Source organism: Stenella coeruleoalba (genome assembly GCF_951394435.1).
Source record: "Stenella coeruleoalba genome assembly, chromosome: 10".
NCBI classification, from domain to species: domain Eukaryota; kingdom Metazoa; phylum Chordata; class Mammalia; order Artiodactyla; family Delphinidae; genus Stenella; species Stenella coeruleoalba.
In genome coordinates, this window is record NC_137156.1 from 89,698,147 (window position 1) to 89,719,331 (window position 21,185).

Below are 21,185 nucleotides of genomic sequence, written 5' to 3' on the forward strand. Positions count from 1 at the left end.
AACAGTTCTGAAAATTTTTTTCTTTCCTTTTTTTGATTGATACATAACGAACATGCATTATATTAGATTCAGGTGTACAACATAATTGTTTGTCATTTGTGTATATTGCAAAAATGATCACCTCGGTAAGTCTAGTTAACGTCTGTCACCTTACAGAGTTACTGAATTTTTCTGCTTGTGACGAGAACTTTTAAGATCTACTGTCTTAGCAACTTTCAAATATGCAATACAGTATTAATAACTATTACTGCCAGGCTGTACATTATACCTCCATGACATTCATTTTATAACTGGAAGTTTATACCTTTTTACCCGCTTCATCCATTTGGCCCATCCTCTGGCAACCACTAACTGTTCTCTGTATCTATGAGCTTGTTTTGTTTTGTTTTCTATATTTCACATATAAGTGAGATCATACAGTATTTGTCTTTTTCTGTCTGACTTATGTCACTTACAATAATGCTCTCAAGGTTGATCCAGGTTGTTACAAATGACAGGATTTTTTCATTTTTATGGCTGAATAATACTCCATTGTGTGCATATGTGTGATATATATATGTATATATATGTATCTCACATTTTCTACCTTTTTTTGCTTTTGTGAATCTGTCTTGTTTTTATTTATTTATTTTTTAACTTTTCATTGTATATTGGAGTATAACCGATGAACAATGTTGTGATAGTTTCAGGTGCACAGCAAAGGGCCTCAGCCATACATATACAGGTATCCATTCTCCCCCAGACTCCCCTCCCATCCAGGCTGCCGCATAACGTTGAGCAGAGTTCCCTGTGCTCTACAGTGGGTCCTTGTTGGTTGTCCATGTTAAATACAGCAGTTATCTCACATTTTCTTTATTCATTCATCTGTTGATGACACTTCAGCCCTCATTATTAGTTTCCTCAATTTGAGACATTTTTCCTCATCTCTTTAGAGAACAGAATAAGAAATGAAAAATAAGACTTCAGGTAAATCAGAAATGAAAACAACTTTTGTTTATAAAGAATGTTAAGGGTGCTAAAACAAAAAATGCAGATTTTCTGGAACATAAAATCATAAAATTTTATATTTGAATAGCACTTGGCTGTTTACGAAGAACTTTCACGTACTGCTTTGTCCCCACATGAGCCTTTTAAAGGGAGTACGATTATTCATATTTAACAGATTGATTATTTCATTCAATAATATTTATTGAATGCCTTCTTTGTGCCAGGCACTGGCCTTGTTGCTTGGGAGATAGCAGTGAATAAAACAGACAGTCCCTGCTCTCATGAGTCGGACATCCTAGTAGGGAGAGATAAGCAATAGAAGAATAAACACATCAATGTGGTAAAGTGAAAAGTAGCTGGGGAAGGGGTGGGTGTAGGAGAGTCCAGGACCTAGAGCTGCTCTCCGATTTTAGGATAATACTAGTAAGATCCTTGTGGTTATTTACCTTTGAGTAGAGATCTGAAAGAGGAGAGTGATGCAGCTATGCAACTACCTATGAAAGAGCTTTCAGGGTGGAGAGGTCAGTGAGTGTAAAGACCTGAGGTATGTTTGGAGTGTTGAGGAAAAGCAGGGACTGCAGTATGGCTGAAGCCGAGTGAGTGAGGAGGGGGCAGTGCTGGGAGAGATTAGTCCGGAGGTGCAGGGACCACATCATATGTAAAGGGGAAAGTCCAGAAGGGCGCTTGGGATATTATTGTGAGTAAGGTAGGCAGCTCTTGGACGATTCAGAGCAGAAGAGTGACAGGATCTAATTTATTAACAAAGAATTTTTCTGGCCTCTGAATGGAGAAGCAATTGTATGACTCCAATTAGGAGCTGCCTAAAAGATACTGGGCCCTTGGGCTAGATTGGTAGTAGTAACAGGTAGGTTATGGATTTATATACAAAATAGAGCCAACATGTTTGTTGATGGGTGAGCACATCAAGGCTGAAGACAAACTAATGCGAGATAGCACAGCTGATAATGGCAGACCTAGAACCAAAGCCACATTTTTGGGACCCATGTTCCGTGTTCTTTCCACAGCTCTCCTTGCTTCCCTGCCAACAGGTCATAACCATTTATAATTGGGATGTTTGATGACAGTGGATCACTAAAGGGTTTGAAATCTCTTTAAGCTTATATTTTTAGCAATTACATATCCTTTACATAGAATATTTGAAAATCAAATCAAAATGATTACTATTATTGATTACAAGCCTACCCTTTTTCAAATACTTTGCATCCAATATTTCTGAGCCTCCTAGTGGGCCCTGCAAAGGAGATAATTTTATTCTTCAGGTTGTAGATGTGGCAAATGAGGCTCAGAGATTACATTACTTACTTGATTGAGGACACAACCCAAGTGAATTTAGAGCCATAAATGGAACTGAAATGATTAATTCCGGAGCTGAAGTTTCTCTCCCTATATTGCATGTTTGCCCTTTGAGCTGACCAAAGACAACTTATGTCAGGACTAGTGGTTTTTGTGTGATAAAGAATTTTAGAATTTTTCTAGAATTCTGGAAGCTCCTGGAAGTCTGTATGCCACAATACTCTGCAGTTTCCATACCTATCCCAGAAGGCATCCTGGAGCAATGTTTAATTACTTGTCACCCAAACAGGAGGCCATAGTCTCATTTCTTCTTTTTGTAATGCTATGCAGACTCAGTTTACCATGGGGCAAATGGTATAAGAACTGAACAGCATGATGGGGTTTACTCTGAAATTTGTTAAATTCGAAGTAGGGTGTGAGAGTACAGGATGAGATCAAAGACACAATTCTTTTTAACGTTAAACTTGTAAGAGCTACTCATCTTGATGCTTCTTAAGAGATACATTGTCCTACGGTATTGTATCAAATTTCTATTGTTGCCATAACAAGTTACCACAAATTCAGTGGCTTAAGACAGTGCACATTTATTATTTTACAATTCTGTAGGTTGGAAGGCCAACGCAAGTCTCCCTGGGCTTAGATCAAGGTGTCAGCGGTGCTGTGCTTCTTTCTGGAGGCTCTAGGAGAGAAACCCGTGCCTTGTTTTCTCCAGCTCCTAGAGGCTGCCCACATTCCTTGGTTCACGGCTCCCTTCCTCCAACTTCAAAACAGCAACGTTGCGTTTCTCCGACCATCCTTGCGTAGTCACATCTCTCTTTGGCTGGCCATAGCCAGGAAACGTTCTCTGGTTATAAGGAGCCTTATAATTCCTTTGGGCCCCCTTGGATAATCCAGGATAATCATCCAATCTCAAGGTCCTTGACCTTAATCACATCTGCAAAGTCCCTTCTGCCCCATAAGGTAAAATGTTCACACGTTGTAGAGATTAGACTGTGGCCATCTTTCAGGGGCTATTTTTCGGCCATGGGTAAAATGCCACCCAACAAAAATGTTTCAGTCATTCCAAGAGATATTTACTGACTGCCTCCTCTGTGATAGCTGCTCTTTAGGCACTAGGAACATAGTGCACAAGACATAGACAAGGTCTTGCCCCCATGGAGCTCACAGTTAAGTGTAAAGATGTATTTATTTCTCACTCCCAGAGGGAAAAATGATGTATAAGAATTAAAAAAAAAAAAAAAAAAAAAGGTCCTGAAGAACCTAGGGGCAGGACATGAATAAAATAGAGAACAGACTTGAGGACACGGTGAGGGGGAAGGGTAAGCTGGGACGAAGTGAGAAAGTGGCATGGACATATATACACTACCTAATGTAAAATAGCTAGCTAGTGGGAAGCAGCTGCATAGCACAGGGAGATCAGCTCGGTGCTTTGTGACCACCTAGAGGGGTGGGATAGGGAAGGTGGGAGGGAGGGAGATGCAAGAGGGGAGGGGATATGGTGATATATGTATACATATAGCTGATTCGCTTTGTTATACAGCAGTAGCTAACACACCATCGTAAAGCAATTATACTCCGATAAAGATGTTAAAAAAATCTTCTATTTTATTATGTAATATTCAATGTTTTCTATGACCTAAAACTTAGCATCGTCACTTTTTCTTTTTTTTTTTTTTTTTTTGGTTGCATTGGGTCTTCATTGTTGCCCGCGGGCTTTCTCTAGTCGCAGCACGCAGGGGCTACTCTTCATTGCAGTGCGTGGGCTTCTCATTGCGGTGGCTTCTCTTGTTGCATAGCATGGGCTCTAGGCGCGTGGGCTTCAGTAGTTGTGGCGCACGGGCTTAGTTGGTCTGTGGCATGTGGGATCTTCCTGGGCCAGGGATCAAACTCCTGTCCCCTGCATTGGCAGGTGGATTCTTAACGACTGCACCACCAGAGAAGCCCATAAATGAAAAATTTTAACATTTGTGCCCCTTATTCAACATTCCTAGCTAATACGTTTCTCTTCCCACTTCTTGTTTGTAGTTTCAGAGCAGGCCACGTGCTTTGACACATGGCCAAATGCTGTGGGAATGGGGCTTCCCTGGTGGCGCAGTGGATAAGAATCCGCCTGCCAATGCGGGGGACATGGGTTCGAGCCCTGCTCTGGGAAGATCCGCACATGCTGCGGGGCAACTAAGCCCGTGTGCCACAACTACTGAGCATGTGTGCCACAACTACTGAAACCCGTGCACCTAGAGCCCATGCTGCACAACAAAGAGAAGCCACCACACTGAGAAGCCCTCACACCACAACAAATAAATAAATAAATAAAATTTTTTTTTTTAAATGCTGTGGGATGTGGTATTGACTGAAATACAGTCCCCCCGACCTGCTCACTGGCCATACTGGCGCTGATCTTGCAGGTTCTGAGCAGAGTTAATGAGATAACACATATGCTGTATCCAACAGAGTTCACTGGCCCTTAATTAAAGCACCATAGGGACTTCCCTAGTGGTGCAGTGGTTAAGAACCCGCCTGCCAATTCAGGGGACAGGGTTCGAGCCGTGGTCCAGAAAGATCCCACAGGCAATGAAGCAACTAAGCCTGTGCGCCACAACTACTGAGCCTGTGCTCTAGAGCCTGTGAACCACAACTACTGAGCCCTTGTGCCACAAATACTGAACCCCGTGCGCCTAGAGCCCGTGCTCTGCAACAGGAGAAACCACCACAATGAGAAGCCTGTGCAGCAGGCCGCAACTAGAGAAAGCCCGAGTGCAGCAACGATGACCCAACTCAGCCAAGATAAATAAATGAATAAATAAATTAAAAAAAATATAAAGTACCATAAATATTAGATTTTCTCACTTGCAAAAGATATTTCCAGAATTACACATGGATAAGCAGTGGGGTAAGATTTATTGCCGAAAAGGTAGAAAACCTGGTCTGTGCTCTCAAGAAGAGTTTAGTCCTCCTGGGAAAATGAAATATATGAGCTATTTATCTGAAGTGGTTAAATAGCAAAGCAGGGCAATTGAAATGAATGGTGTAGATGGGAAAATCGCAGAAGGGCAGAGAAGTGAAACAGGAAAAACATGTCAAGGGGGAAGATAGCACTCAATATTGGTGGACTGGGGGGATCCAGCTGTGTTGATCATGTGGTTTACACTGGGCAGTATCAGGACTTCAATGACAAGAGTAAGTGAGATTCAGTTCATAGTGGGACTTGAGTGCTAAACAGAAAATGTGGAATCTTTGTTGTGGTTGGGGGTATGGAGAGGCAGACAGCTAGAGATCAACACATATTTTGGCAAAAAATACTTATTTGAAGGACGATTGAAATTGCAGAAGGGTCTGGAAAGAAAAAATCATGGTTGATGTTAAGAAATTCTAAAGAATTGCCTTCAATGAACTCTTGTTCACCCTAAACTGGTCTTAAAATATAAATACTGTGTGACACGTTTAATGAATAGTGTATAAATATTTTAGGTTCTATTTTTTATCACACTGACAGTCTTTCATCTCTTGTAGGAAATCCATTTTCTGGTGACGTCATCTCCCCCAGGGAAATCAGTTTTACCAATGTGCAACCGAATCACACTGCTGTGTACCAGTGTGAAGCCTCGAACGTCCATGGCACTATCCTTGCCAATGCCAACATCGATGTTTTAGGTAAGCATACTTGGGAGCAGACTATTTGTCTGCTCTTTTCTACAGGAAAATGTTCACGGTCATACTCACAAGTAGATTGAATTCTTGGCACATAAAACGTTGGGAAAAATCAAAGTACCTTTCACCTTACATTTGAGCATGAGACCTCGTACTAAAAGTTATACTTCCAAAAATGTATTGCATTGGGATACTTTCCAATTCAGGAATACGAACTGTGATATTCAACTATTTTCCCTTATTAATATGGCTGGGGTATAGAAAAACATTTGCTTGTATTATATGAACATTTAAAACTGCATTTACATTGTTTTCCAATAGATGTCCGTCCATTGATACAAACTGCAGATGAAGAAAATTATGCCACGGTGGTGGGGTACAGTGCTTTCTTACACTGTGAGTTCTTTGCTTCACCCGAGGCAATTGTGTCCTGGTAAGCTGTTACACGGTTTTCTTAAGAGAATGTCAGTTGTAGATTGTGCCTTGTTTCTTCATCCATCACTTGACAGGCTGCACTGTGTCAAGTTATTACATGTAGCGAGCGCCTCTGAGAACTAAAGTAGCAAACTTACTTACCTACCTTTCCTGGCACTGTTGACTAGATTTGTAGTATTCTCTCACATGGGGAAATATGGTGAGCCATTTTTGCTCACAAAGGAAAGCAAAAAATTGAAGTGATTGCTAAGACAATTTTATAGGTAGTTTAGGTCTCCATTACGGATATATCTAAGGTCATACATTACTGTTGTCGTTTTGGGTGTTATCTAAATAATTAAGTCTGCATTTCATTCCAAGTGCCTATGTTTAAAACTTTGTCAACATGTGTTTTGAATTTAATTTCGATATATTAGTTGGTATAGTAACTTCAAACACACCATTGTATGAATCTACCATATTTGTTCCTTCACTAGAAAAACTTGGTTAAACTAGTCTTACATAATTTTCCCCAGGGCTCTGCAGGGCTGAGATTAGGATGAGGAGAGCAAGGCAAGGTCATCCAAGTATAGGGTCAGATTCTAGCTTTATTTAAAATTTGGATATTTTGTTCATTGTGGATTCTTTTGTATTATTTTTGATTTTTAGAAATACCTCATTAAAATATTTATCTTGATTATACTGAGATTTTTGTTTTGGCAACCCTTAAATTTTGTCTCGGAAGCAAGCGCCTCACTTGCCTTACCCTAGTGCCCGCCCTGGAAAATCTCGTGTGGACAGCAGCCAGACTTTGTCCTTTGCATCTTTTCTCTCCGGGAGCCTCTTACTGTGAAACGCATAGGGAGAATCAAGCTGGGCAGCAAATGCTTGGAAAATGGATGAATGTAGGAGAAAATGACTCTGGGTGATGAGGGTCAATGTTATCCATGTCCACAGGACAGGAAAGACTTCCTGGCCTATAGTATTTCTGAGTGACCAACGTTCCTCTAGGACAGCAGGAGGTTCAGAATGTTCATTATCTCGTTCAATTACCAGCTTTCCCATTTAGTACCCTGAAGCAATGACTAACTGGAGGGTTCACCATCAATAAGGCAGAAAGTATTTATTAAACTCTGAGGACAGATGTAAAGTGGTACTGAGCGCTGTTATAAATACAGCAGAAGCATAGAGCTCAGGCACAGATTTCCTCCAGTCACAGTCTATTTGGGCAGGTAAGATGTATACCCTATCGCCTCTTGTGGAAAAATTGTGAACTCTAATGGAACATTTCATAAGGTCTGCTAAGCTCCTGAAGAAGGGATAAGACTGAATGACATCAGCCGCCAGTTTGCCAAAGAGTATAGGATTCTATCAAACCCACACTGATTTATACTTTCTATAGGCAGAAGGTGGAAGAAGCAAAACCCCTTGAAGGCAGACGGTATCATTTCCATGAGAATGGCACGTTACAGATCAGTGAGACCACAGAAGAAGATGCTGGGTCCTACTCCTGTTGGGTAGAAAACGCTAAAGGAAAAACAGCAGTCACAGCCAATTTGGATATTAGAAGTAATTTTATTTTGTTTTTACTTTGCATGAATTGTCACATGGCTTCAGTTTTTCATTTTCCCAAGTGAAACAATATGATTTAAGTTCGGGCATCTGTTAAATTTCTTTAGACTGTTTCAAAACTCCTAGATTGGGTTTCATCTAAACGACCTTCACAAGAATTATCGGATTGTCGATGATGTGTCCATGGCTTTATACAATTGTAAGAGGGAACTAGGTGTTCCTGGTGATGGATGACCAGCAATATTTAAAAGTCCTCTATTTTGGTGTATTCCTGTAACTCTATTTTATTTCAGTAACCAGCTCAATGTAATGTCACCAGTATTCAACTCTTTGAACTAAAAATTTCACAAATAAACTCATAAAGGATCAGTTTCGTAAAGACTCCGGCATGACAAAGTGAGCAGAGTTTTGTCCTCTTTTTGAGTCATAAACAGCTCTGTATTTTTTCTCTTGTTCAAGCAGCCTGTTTCATTTGTAATTGCTCCCCATAGTTAAGTATGTGCCAAGATATGTCAGTGTCCCAAAGAGGGGCATCTCAGCACCTAGATTCAGGCTTACTGGAACCCAGATCCACAGGCATCAGCAGTATTTTGATTTTAAAATTGCTCAGAGAACCCTTTTCAGGGAAACACAAAGAATAGAAAGATTCTATAGTAAATGGAGGGAGGGTTTGTATTTCCTGTGACAGGTCACTGTCATGGCCTGCTACTACCTCTGCTTAGATAACAGGTACATATTTGTTTAATCATCTGTTTTCACTGCTACCTTAACATTTGTCTCTCTCTCTGCACACACATGCACACCCTTCTTTCCTTCTTTTATTCTTCCATCGTATTTTTTTCTATACCCTAAGTTACCCAACATGCCAGCCCCATGGACTATATTTTTAAGGCACACTAATATTCACTGATGCCTACTTATAGTGGATGTCTCTCTGCATTTTCAAGTGGTATGTGCAATTTTTTAAATGCTCTTATAACATCAATGAAGATGATTCTTTTTATACTTTGTAAAACCAACCTAGATCAAAGATAAGCAACTCCGCCAGGTGAAAGATAAGGAGAGTGAAGTCTGGAATCCAGATGAACCTTCACATTCCTATTGCCCAACACAGTGCTTGGCCCAAAGTGGACCTCAAAACTGCTAGTGGCCAGAGAGAAGGCCACGTTCATAAACTTTTGGTCTGTTCTCATGTCCATTGTATATGTAAGGGTTATATAGGAACCGTATCCATGAGAATTAAGGGCATACTTTTCACATATGAAAATGGAATGTCAGGAATGGAATTGAATAAGAGGCTATGCAGCATGAGCTTTGGCGTCTTCCAGCCTTGAGTTCAAATCACAGCTCAGTCCCTTACTAGTCAGAAAATACTAGTATCCTTACTTAATTTCATTTTAGCCTTAAGTTATCTTCTCGGTAAGGTAGAGATATTAATATTCATAGAATTGTTGTAAAATGTCACAATGAATGTAAACTTCTTCACAGAGTCTAGTTAAATGAAATAAGTGCTTATTAAATGGTATCAATTAGTATTCAATGGATTCCTTTAAATTTAGAACTAGGATGTTTAGTAATTCACTTGAAATTAATTCAATTTGATAACCTCTTCAGATTTCATGCTTGGAATATCAAAAACTCAATTTTACTAACACCTCAATTTTTAATCAGTTTCTTGACTAACATATAGATAGCAAATATTAGAACATGATTGTGGAGTTGGAGGTCAGCTCATGAGATTTAGCTTCTGAGAGGATTACCAAGTGCCACATTGGGGTAAAGTATATCTGCCTTTAATATGGTCCTTAAGAGTAAGGATTATATGTTTTGAAACAATTATAACGAAACAGACATTTTCCAAGACAGCCACGGTACCAACGTTTGAGCTTTATATTGTTTTGTTTTGTTTTCTAACATCTTTATTGGAGTATAATTGCTTTACAATGTTGTGTTAGTTTCTGCTGTATAACAAAGTGAATCAGCCACATGTATACATATATCCCCATATCCCTTCCCTCTTGCATCTCCCTCCCATCCCTCTAGGTGGTCACAAAGCACCAAGCTGATCTCCCTGTGCTTTGCACCTGCTTCCCACTAGCTATCTATCTTACATTTGGTAGTGTATATATGGCAGTGCTACTCTCTCACTTTGTCCCAGATTACCCTTCCCCCTCCCCGTGTCCTCAGGTCCCTTCTCTACGTCTGCATCTTTATTCCTGTCCTGCCCCTACGTTCATGAGATCCATTTTTTTCTTTCAATTCTGTATATATGGGTTAGCATACAGTATTTGTCTTTCTCTTTCTGACTTACTTCACTCTGTATGACCATCCCTAGGTCCGTCCACCCCACTACAAATAACTCAATTTCGTTTTTTTTTATGGCTGAGTAATATTCCATTGTATATATGTGCCACATCTTCTTTATCCATTCATCTGTAGATGGACACATAGGTTGCTTCCATGTCTTGACTATTGTAAATAGAGCTGCAATGAAGATTGTGGTACATGAATCTTATTGAATTATGGTTTCTGTGGTGTATATGCCTAGTAGTGAGATTGCTGGGTCGTATGGTAGTTCTATTTTTAGCTTTTTGAGTAACCTCCATACTGTCCTACATAGTGGCTGTATCAATTTAGATTCCCACCAACAGTGCAAGAGGGTTCCCTTTTCTCCACACCCTCTCCAGCATTTACTGTTTGTAGATATTTTGATGATGGCCATTCTGAGTGGTGTGAGGTGATACCTCATTGTAGTTTTGATTTGCATTTCCCTAATGATTAGTGATGTTGAGCATCCTTTCATGTGTTTATTGACAATCTGTATATCTTCTTTGGAGAATTGTCTATTTAGGTCTTCTGCCCATTTTTGGATTGGGTTGTTTGTTTTTTTGATATTGAGCTGCATGAGCTGCTTGTATATTTTGGAGATTAATCCTTTGTGTGTTGCTTCATTGGCAAATATTTTCTCCCATTCTGAGGGTTCTCTTTTTGTCTTGTTTATGGTTTTCTTCGCTGTGCAAAAGCTTTTAAATTTCATTAGGTCCCATTTGTTTATTTTTGTTTTTATTTCCATTTCTCTCGGAGGTGGGTCATAACGGATTTTGCTGTGATTTATGTCATGGAGTGTTCTGCCTATGTTTTCCTCTAAGAGTCTCATAGTGTCTGGCCTTACATTTAGGTCTTTAATACATTTTGAGTTTATTTTGTGTTCGGTGTTGGGAAGTGTTCTAGTTTCATTCTTTTACATGTAGCTGTCCAGTTTTCCCAGCACCACTTATTGAAGAGGCTGTCTTTTCTCCATTGTATATTCTTGCCTCCTTTGTCAAAGATAAGGTGACCGTGTGTGCGTAGGTTTATCTCTGGGCTTTCTATCCTGTTCCATTGATCTATATTTCTTTTTTTGTGACAGTACCATATGGTCTTGATTACTGTAGCTTTGTACTATAGTTTGAAGTTGGAGAGCTTGATTCCTCCAGCTCCATTTTTCTTTCTCAAGATTGCTTTGGCTATTCGGGGTCGTTTGTGTTTCCATACGAATTGTAAAATTTTTTGTTCTAGTTCTGTGAAAAATGCCATTGGTAGTTTGATAGGGATTGCATTGAATCTGTAGATTGCTTTGGGTAGTATAGTCATTTTCACAATGTTGATTCTTCCAATCCAAGAACGTGGTATTTCTCTCCATCTGTTTGTATCGTCTTTAATTTCTTTCATCAGTGTCTTATAGTTTTCTGCATACAAGTCTTTTGTCTCCTTAGGTATGTTTATTCCTAGGTATTTTATTTTTATTCCTAGGTATTTTATTCATATTATTGATATTACTAATTTACTTTCCAAATATGACTCACTGTAACTCATTCAACAAATATGTATTGAGTACCTACTGTACGCAGGCTCCCTTCTGGGCTCTGGAGTTACTTGAATGAAACAAAACAAGCAAAGCCTCCACGTTCATGGTGCTTATGTTCGCGTTCCACACCTTCATGTTGTTAGTTCATCTATGCATGGGCTTTACCATTTAACCTCAGATTTGAGTTAATAATAAACAAGGTAATAGAAAATTAATTGATTTCCTCTTTATAGTATTTTGATCACATGTCCAGAAGCACCAGACAATTTATATTATTTTCAATATCCCGAGGCATTTGCTTGCTTACACTCTTGGGAAATTGCTATTAATATAATACTTCTAGCCAGGTGCCCTGGCTTGGAAGGAATGAAAATAGTAATGACATATGATGTTAGGAAATAACAGTGTGACAAACATTGCATGTGGATTTGACTATCAGTGTTGACCAATTTGGTTGATTAAATTGCAGGCACTTGAGAGCAAAGTAAGCTGTGTTCTATAGCTCTAACTAGTATCTTTATTTTGTAAAAACAGATGCTACAAAACTTAGAGTTTCTCCTAAGAATCCTCGTGTCCCCAGATCACACACACTTGAATTACATTGTGAGAGCAAATGTGACTCACATTTGAAATACAGTTTAAAATTATTCTGGAGTAAAGATGGAGAAGCCTTTGAAATTAATGGCACAGAGGATGGCAGGTATGTAAACTATTTTTTTTAATCTTTATTGGAGTATAATTGCTTTACAATGTTGTGTTAGTTTCTGCTGTACAACAAAGTGAATCAGCTAAATGTATACATTTATCCCCATATCCCTTCCCTCTTGAGCCTACCTCCCACCCCCCAATCCCCCCCCTAGGTCATTACAAAACCTTGAGTTGATCTCCCTGTGCTATGCAGCAGCTTCCCACTAGATATCTATTTTACATTTGGTACTATATATATGTCATTGCTACTCTCTCACTTCGTCCCAGCTTCCCCTTCTCCCCGTGTCCTCAAGTCCGTTCTTTATGACTTCATCTTTACTCCTGCCCTACCACTAAGTTCATCAGTACCATTTTTTTAGACTCCATATATATGCCTTAGCATACGGTATTTCTTTTCTCTTTCTGACCTACTTCACTCTGTGTGACAGACTCTAGGTCCATCCACCTCACTTCAAATAACTCAATTTCGTTGCTTTTTATGGCTGAGTAATATTCCATTGTATATATGTGCCACATCTTCTTTATCCATTCATCTGTCGATGGACACGTAGGTTGCTTCCATGTCCTGGCTATTGTATATAGTGCCACAGTGAACATTGTGGTACATGTCTCTTTTTGAATTATGGTTTTCTCAGGGTATATGCCCAGTAGTGGGATTGCTGGGTCATATGGTAGTTCCGCTTTTAGTTTTTTAAGGAACCTCCATACTGTTCTCCATAGTGGCTGTATCCATTTACATTCCCACCAACAGTGCAAGAGGGTTCCCTTTTCTCCACACCCTCTCCAGCATTTATTGTTTGTAGATTCTTTGATGATGGCCATTCTGACCGATGTGAGGTGATACCTCATTGTGTTTTTGATTTGCATTTCTCTAATGATTAGTGATGTTGAGCATCCTTTCACGTGTTTGTTGGAAATTGGTATGTCTTTAAAGAAAATTACAGGCCAGTATCACTGATGAACATAGATGCAAAACTCCTCAACAAAATACTAGCAAACAGAATCCAACAACACATTAAAAGGATCATACACCATGATCAGGTGGGGTTTATCCCAGGAATGCAAGGATTCTTCAATATACACAAAGCAATCAATGTGATACACCATATTAACAAATTAAAGGATAAATACCATATGATAATCTCAATAGATGCAGAAAAAGAATTTAACAAAACACAACACCTATTTATGGTAAACTATTATAGTATCTCATAATATTTGCTTGGGATTAAACCTTGCATTTGAAAGAAAAATAGTTGTAAAAGTATACACACTGAATTAAAATATAAAAACTGCTTATGACATTTCAGTCTTTAAGGCAGTATTTAAAAGGTCAAACAGTGTACTTGTTTCACTTCCACACGTTTCTCTCCTCATTTTTGCTACCGATTTTTCATGTAACGTGTACTGTCCTGTGAGTGCAGGCAACAGAAACAGCTCCTGTTATTTGAGGAATATTTATTGCATGGGCTTGGGTGCTCACAAAACCGTTGGAAAGAGTGGAGGAGATGGGTCTGTGGGTGCTGCTTACTAAGCTTTTGGGTTCTCGGTGATGTGGCATTGCAGCTGCAATTCACATGTCTGGAAATTGCTGCTGTCTTCACTGCCCCCCCTCACCCCACTGGTTCTCCTGGTGAGTCCAGCACTGCCAGCTCTTATATCTGCCAGAGTCACTGTCAGCTCACAAGGCCCCAGAGGAGCTGGTGCCCATTTCTCTTCTACCTCCCAATCTCATAGGAATTTATCTCATGGGTAGAAGCTAAATCATATCTCAGATCCTTCCCATTGATAATTATTGACAAGTATATTTTTGAGCCTTCCAGCTTCTTTGTAAAGGATATGTAAAAGTGTAGAAGAGGGAATGTAGAGTAAGTGTGACTAGACGCTGACTGGCACTATATTTAAACACTGTTAAGTGTATCAAAGGAAGAGAAAACAGTCAATATTTAATGAATGCATGTGCTGTCTTTTGGAAGCAGAGGACATTCCCCTTCCTTTTGCATTGTTGCTAAGTTAGGGGTTAAAACTTGACCATCCTTGTTCCAAATCTCACCCGCCGTCTTGTTCTTCATCATTCTGAAAAACTAAATCTGAAGATCTTTAGACAGGACTTGCATTCCTTAGGCGAGATGGTGGCAGTGTCATCATTAAGAGCACGGCCACTGGAACCCAGGGGCTTGGGATTGAATCCCAACTTTGTCACTTATTGGGTCTGTGACCTTAGACCAGCTGCCTAACTTTTCTGTGCCTTAGTTTTATATTCTATAACATAGTTTAGTTCAAAAAAATGGTTTAAGGTCACTTCATCATAGGGTTATTAGGAGTTAACACCAAGCACTTAGAATATACTCAGTCCAGTTTAGCTGTGATGATTCATTCTCCTCATTTCTCTGGTAGTCTTGTCTCATTTCTGTTACCTGCTTGGTCTTTTTTGGTATTTGTGGGTGTGTGTGCCGCTTCTATATAAAGGCATTGATTGGTTTCACCCTGGGTACTTAATTTATTCCATCTCATCCCTCCTCTGTATTTTATGCTTGTGGAAAGGCAGCATATGTACTGCAACCAGTTGTCAGTGACACAAAAGGAGAATAATTGTTGCTACCTGACAGGCTACACGTTGCAACAGAGGTCTTCAGCCTTTGGTTAGGTGTGAGTTGATTTGTCAACTGCTCAGATCCCCCCCCGATTCTCCCTGTTTTGTCAACCGTGTAGTTATTTGGGGTCTTCCGTATAACCTCTGGGTTACAGCCAAGAAGGGAATCTGACTCATGCCTGGTTGGTAATGTGACGTGCATATTTAGGCCCTGAATCCAGACTCTCCAACCAGCCTCTTTGTGTGACTCAGTTTTATAGCTTTTGCAGGACGCTGGGGCTGAACCCAATTGAGCCTCTGGCTCTCTGAGTCACCTAAGTAATGCAGACATTCTTCTAGTTTTCCTTAAGACAGAAGTGATATTTGGGGTGGGCTGGGCTGGGAATGACTGTTGCAGGCTGGTCTTGACTAGAGCCAGGAGCAGACATGGAATTGTAGCAGGGAGTTGAGATCACAGGTATCTGCTAAACTTCTGTAGAACCATTAGTAAGCTCCCATTTCTCACCTTCTGCCGGGACACCTTCTCCTTATCACTAGGCTGGGAACCAGAAGCTTTTACCTAGAAAGTGCTTAGATTGCTGACCCAAAGGCACATAGAGGAAAATGAGAAGTAAAATACCTTCTTCTCTCCCCTTTTGTCCCCTGTTAGGTACAGGGGTGTGATAAGTATTGGAAACTGCTACCCTGGACCATTATACCTGCTGGGTGCCTCATGTTATGTTAGTGCCTCCCACACATGCTTTCCCTCTATGGTGCTCACAGTAAACCTATTACAAAGGCTGAAATGACCTCAAGGAATTGTCTGTGGATTTCTAACCTGCAGGTGGCTCTAGACAGTACAATGTTGTTATGAAAAATGAAATGGAGTGTGGATATGCTATCAAACCACTTTTAAAATTTAGACTGTCCTCAACAAATGTAATGGGGACTGTTCATGACCATAGACAGAGTGAACGACCCAGTCCTGAAGGAGGAGGGATGGCAGAGGGATATGGGACGTGTCCACGTGTCCATGAGTAGGAGGTGAGAGGGAAAAGGTGTCAAAAGCACAAGTGCGAGGGCTTTATCTTGGCATCAAGGAAGGGCTTCTTTTTCCCCTCAGAAGTGGCAGCAGATGAATGGGGTAGGACTCAGGGTGGGGGATAAGGATGCAGAGGTTATAAGGCATTAGATTAGGCAGAGATTATAAGGATAGAGAAGGGTCTCTTCCTAAGAAAAGAGGAACTAAGGTAATTTGTTCAAGCAGAAAGGCAGGAGGAATGGGAGTTGGGGGCATTAAGAAATGTGATTAGTTACAAGCCAACAATGAATTAAATCAATTTGATTAATATTATTAGTAACACTCTTTGAGCACATAGTAAGCCAGGCTGTATACACAAATCACTTTATGTGTTTTCCCTCATTTACTTCTCCTGAAAAGAAAGAAAATACTGTTATCCCCATTTCTTAAATAAGGTGAATTAGGCTCCAAGTTTTGTGCAAGATTATACAAGTCATAGTTGGTGAAACCGAGCCTCAGACACAGGTCTCCAAAGAAAGCAACGTTTTTAATATTGCCTGGAGCGAAATTTGTTACAAGATGGAATGGAGCAAGAAAACACTGGAGGTTAACATGGTTTGGGGACTAGCGAACTGGATATTTCAGATGAAGGGGATGAGAGGTTGTAGAATGAAGGCAAAGGGAGGTAGTTAAGCAGGTAAAAACGGGGAAAGACTGAGAGGAACAGAGATGAAGAAGAAGCCAGGGAACAGGTTCTATGCAGAGTAGAAACCATTTTTAAAATGTATAATGTGCTTAACAAGGATTTCTTCAAGCAGAATACAGTTGACCTATGATAGAAACATAGTGTAAGACAGAAATAAAGAGTGTGGTCTTAGGCACTGAGAATTTGGAGCTGTTTGTTACTTCAGCACAGCAGAGTGTATCCTTGCTAACACAAATAGTTGTCAGATTTTGATGTGAGCCAGAATTACCTAGGTATCATGTTCAAATGCAGTGGCCCTTGTCCTATTCCCAAAAGTTCTGATTTGGAAACTGGACTGAGCCCAACAAAGGAAATTTTTAATAACCTCCCTGGGTACATCATACCTCCCAGATTTCAAGGACCAGGGGGTCATTCTACCTTGATTAAAATGAGGTACATTTGTGAGTTTTAAAAGACAGTGCGTTACAGAAAAGTTGCCCTTAAGTTGCCCTTTCTTTCTGGCGTGAAGCAGTCCCACACCGGGGTACAAATCTTGGCAAGAAGATTGTAGGCTAGATTTCAGCTCCCCTGGGCCCTCGTGGATGTGCAGGACACAAACAGCCCTCTTGAAGAGGTTAAATTGTATTTCTTCATCTAAGAAGGTAAACTTTGCAAACTTGTCAGTGTACGTAATATTCTGATATTTGTACCAAATGGACACATAACTAACATGAACTGAGAAACTATGTCAAAGCTTTATCATTAGAATTATAGTGAGATTCTTGCCTAGCAATACCAAGTAGTATTGATTAGCAAATCATTCAGTGATTGGTGGAGGGGCCGACTTTGTCTATAATCAAAGGGCAGAACCATGTTTGACTTTACTACAGTTTTAATTGGTTTTCTATAACTCGAACTTTTCAGCAGCCTATATGAGTTTTATGTTAAGAAACCAAATTACTTAAGATTTTTCCTCCCTCCCCACAAGGAAGACATTGTTTATTTCAATTAAATAGCTCACTGCTGTGAATATATCTCAGATTTAATGGAACTTTATTTTTTTAAAAAATCCTTGAATAGTTATGCTAATAATACATAAGCATAGGGTAAAGGTGTAATTCATTTTTTAAAAATTCATATAGTAAACTCAATTACAAATTGGCAAAAAGAGAACAAATAATAAAAAGCCAAATGATTTGCAAAAAGAAGCACTAGTCTGCCATCTACTGTTCAGATAAGTCACAGAGTTCACTTTTTATCCCATCTTAAAGTGCATTCAGTGTGGGAGGTGGAAGGATGGAGAAAAGAGAAAGTTGTCAAAAATAGAGATTGCCCGACTTCATCTCAGATATTGTGGTTCTGCAGAACTGGGGTGTGATTCAGGAATCTGCCTTTGTAAGAAGCACCCAAGTTGATCCTATGTAGGTGGTTCCCTAAACATACCTTAAGAATGACTCAAATTTATCTTAGCTATTGTGAGGTATGGTACACTCTTCAGACACACCAGGCAAGACGGTTCCATCACTGACCCATGAATCACAGATGGTTGGATTTGGCAATTTAAAAACCAACCAACCAACCAACCTGATCCCTTTCATGGCTTGTAGACATTTGTGTGTGCTTGAATAATACTTCCAGTTTTCAAGTATGGCATTCTCTAATAAAATTTACATTATGGGACAAGTTTTTTTTTTTTAATTCTTCCTTAAATTGCTTTCTATGGGGAATATTTAGTTTTGAAAGGATTACTTTTCTATTGTTTCTGTTTGTTTCATCCTCATCATAGACTCACTTTTTTCCTGGTAGGATAATTATTGATGGAGCTAATTTGACTATATCTAATGTCACCGTAGAAGACCAAGGTGTATACTCGTGTTCAGCTCACACTGCTCTAGATAGCACTGCTGCTATGACTCAAGTAACTGTCCTTGGTAAGTGCACTAACGAATAAAGAAATCTTTGTTCAGTTCTTTTCCATTACCGATTAAATTCCACTGTTCTTAGGCAATTAAACCAATGATTATTTAAGCCCGTACACATTTATTGTTAGTTTGAAATTTTCAATTAAAGAGTGACCCTACTTTCGAATGCTTTCGCCTCTTCTGGTTCTAAAGAAGTTAATTGACGCTTAACTTCTTTTCTCTACTTGGGTAATGTTGCCAGAAGCGGTGGGAGGTAGGTGATGCTATCAGCAGAAAGAAAACTGAAGCATGCTTGAGTTCCCAGGACCCTTGAGCTACACTTTCCTAGTGCACAGAGAAATGTGGCTAAGGAATGGAGACGGGCTAGCATGGAGGGGTCAGGGTAGGGGCCCAGTGGTGATTAAACACTGGCCCTGCCCTAAACCAGTGGCCTAGACCGAGCTCAGCTCCCAGGGTCCCAGGAACGGGGGGAGGGAGGGACTTCAAGGGTTCTTCTGCAAAGAAAGGCCTCTGATTTTTTTAAATAATAATGCTGATTAGAAAACAATGTGCACACCTCACTGGTGTAATCAATGCAATTACCCCTGCAGTTACCCATGTTGCTAGCTCTTAGACCATCTGTTGGATAGCTCTCCTAGTTTCCCTTCCAGATTCACCGTCCACCAGCTCTCTGAATCTGGAAACCTGACCTGTGTGGACACCAACAAGCCACCTACCCTCAAGCTTTCATTCGGTTCAGCCACCGGGGAGCCCTGGCAGCAGAGGCGGTTGGGGGAGAGTGTGTTTTTTCTGGATAATCCCTCCCTGCAGGCTGGTTGTGTGTGTCCCTCTGCCAAAGTCACTGATTCTCTCAGAGGCTTTGTCCACACAGCTCTCTCTGATGGGATTCCAGTAACTGCCCTGCCCACCCCTCACCCCCCACCCTGGATATCCCGCTCACATCTTTTGAAAGAGTCTTGATTAGAATCTCTTTGAAGTACCCTAACTTGTGTGAACTGTTTACTCTCTGCTGTGCTGGGACCCTGACTGATAAAGACATTTTTACAGTTTTCTCTCATAGTTCTGTTTCAGTGGGCACCATTTAGTTTTCTTTGAGTTTGCTGATAGTTCTTAGAAGAGGTTTGATTTGGCCTAAACACCTTTACCATATGTCTAGATTAATCCTGATTATTAACAGGTATCTGTATCTTTAGTGCTTTGGTGGCTGGGATTCACAGGTAGGTTGCCTACCATGGGTACAGGCTGAGAGGAAAGAATTCAGTCTCTTTTGAGGTAGGCTGGTGAAAAATGAGTAAATAGGCAGGTTCTCTCCTAGTGAAGCAAATGGCCACTATATTTTAAGTGAGATAAATGACCACCATCTTTCAAGCGAAGCAAATGGCCACCATGTTGGGTTTTCAAAAAAAAAAAAAAAATGTAGCTCCCAGGTGGTAGGTGGTATGGACTTGGTTCAAAAGAATGAAACCTTTAGGTGATACGTTTCAGCTACCTCAGGGGCAGAAAGGTTCAATCCTTAGTAATCATTCCAGTAGTAATTCTCCAGACAACATAGTTGAACCTAAGGTAAACTGGAGTCTATCCCAGGCATGACAGTTTTAAGTGTAAATGTCAGGATCCATGACCTTTGCCCCCAAGTATTTTGAGCAATGGCAAGGGGACTGGGGTCCCTACCACTTGGTACATGCCATCTAAATTTTCTTGTGAAATTTAATACATCTGTCTTGTAATGAGGCTGCCATCTTCTAGAACTGTTCAATTTTGATCATTTTAAATAAATAGTGGCTAGGATTACATGTACTATTTACTTATGAGGTAATTACCAAATGTTTTCAGAATGAAAAGAATAAAAAATCTATGAGATAGGCTGCATTTTCTTAACCACTTCTTGGCATTTACATTCTAATTTTCAGGCCAGCCTCTGATTTTAAGAAGCATAGCCTCATAACTGACAGTAACAAATGACAAATCCACGTATAATTTCTCAAAGACTCTTTTTCCTGGAAAATAGTCTTTTAAAGTATATGCTTGACCCATTTTAAACAGAAGTTACTTTCAGAAGCCTTGCCAGAAACATCCTTTAAGAGCATCATTCATTTAGGTCTCAATTGCAGTCCATCAATCGTAGCTCCATGGGATTCTCGGAAAGAGCGGATTTTAATGTCAGACACAACAGGCTGCACTGGTTGGTTCAGAAAATGTCAGAAATGAGTGGCCTTAGTAAGTGCTGAAGAGGAGCCTAAGTTCTCCGAGCTCAGAGATCCTCAGGCCTGTTAAGGAAATAAATTCTTATTTAAGGCTCTACAGTGTGGACGCAGTCACTGACCACATTTTTAAAAGAAACACATTCTCCTCTGAATTGAAAACAATTTTTTTGTCAGTATAAACTTCCAACAATTGTCAAATACTCAGCAGGAGCAATGGATGTTGCTTCCCACTTGGAGAAAGAAGAGCCCATAAGAAGGCCCCATTAGATGCTACTTTCATTGTCTCCTCTG

The 21,185-nt window shown here is 40.0% G+C and overlaps 1 protein-coding gene across 6 annotated transcripts in view; it reads left to right on the forward strand.

Annotated features, from left to right (window-relative positions):
* CHL1 (cell adhesion molecule L1 like) overlaps window positions 1-21,185 on the forward strand; it is a 212,738-nt gene that overhangs the window by 166,289 nt on the left and 25,264 nt on the right. For all 6 annotated transcript variants that reach the window (XM_079934247.1, XM_079934249.1, XM_079934248.1 and 3 more), the window contains 5 exons: window positions 5,812-5,952; window positions 6,271-6,382; window positions 7,766-7,932; window positions 12,317-12,482; window positions 18,575-18,699. In XM_079934247.1, coding sequence (XP_079790373.1) covers window positions 5,812-5,952; window positions 6,271-6,382; window positions 7,766-7,932; window positions 12,317-12,482; window positions 18,575-18,699 — 711 coding nt within the window. The remainder of the gene's footprint in view (window positions 1-5,811; window positions 5,953-6,270; window positions 6,383-7,765; window positions 7,933-12,316; window positions 12,483-18,574; window positions 18,700-21,185) is intronic.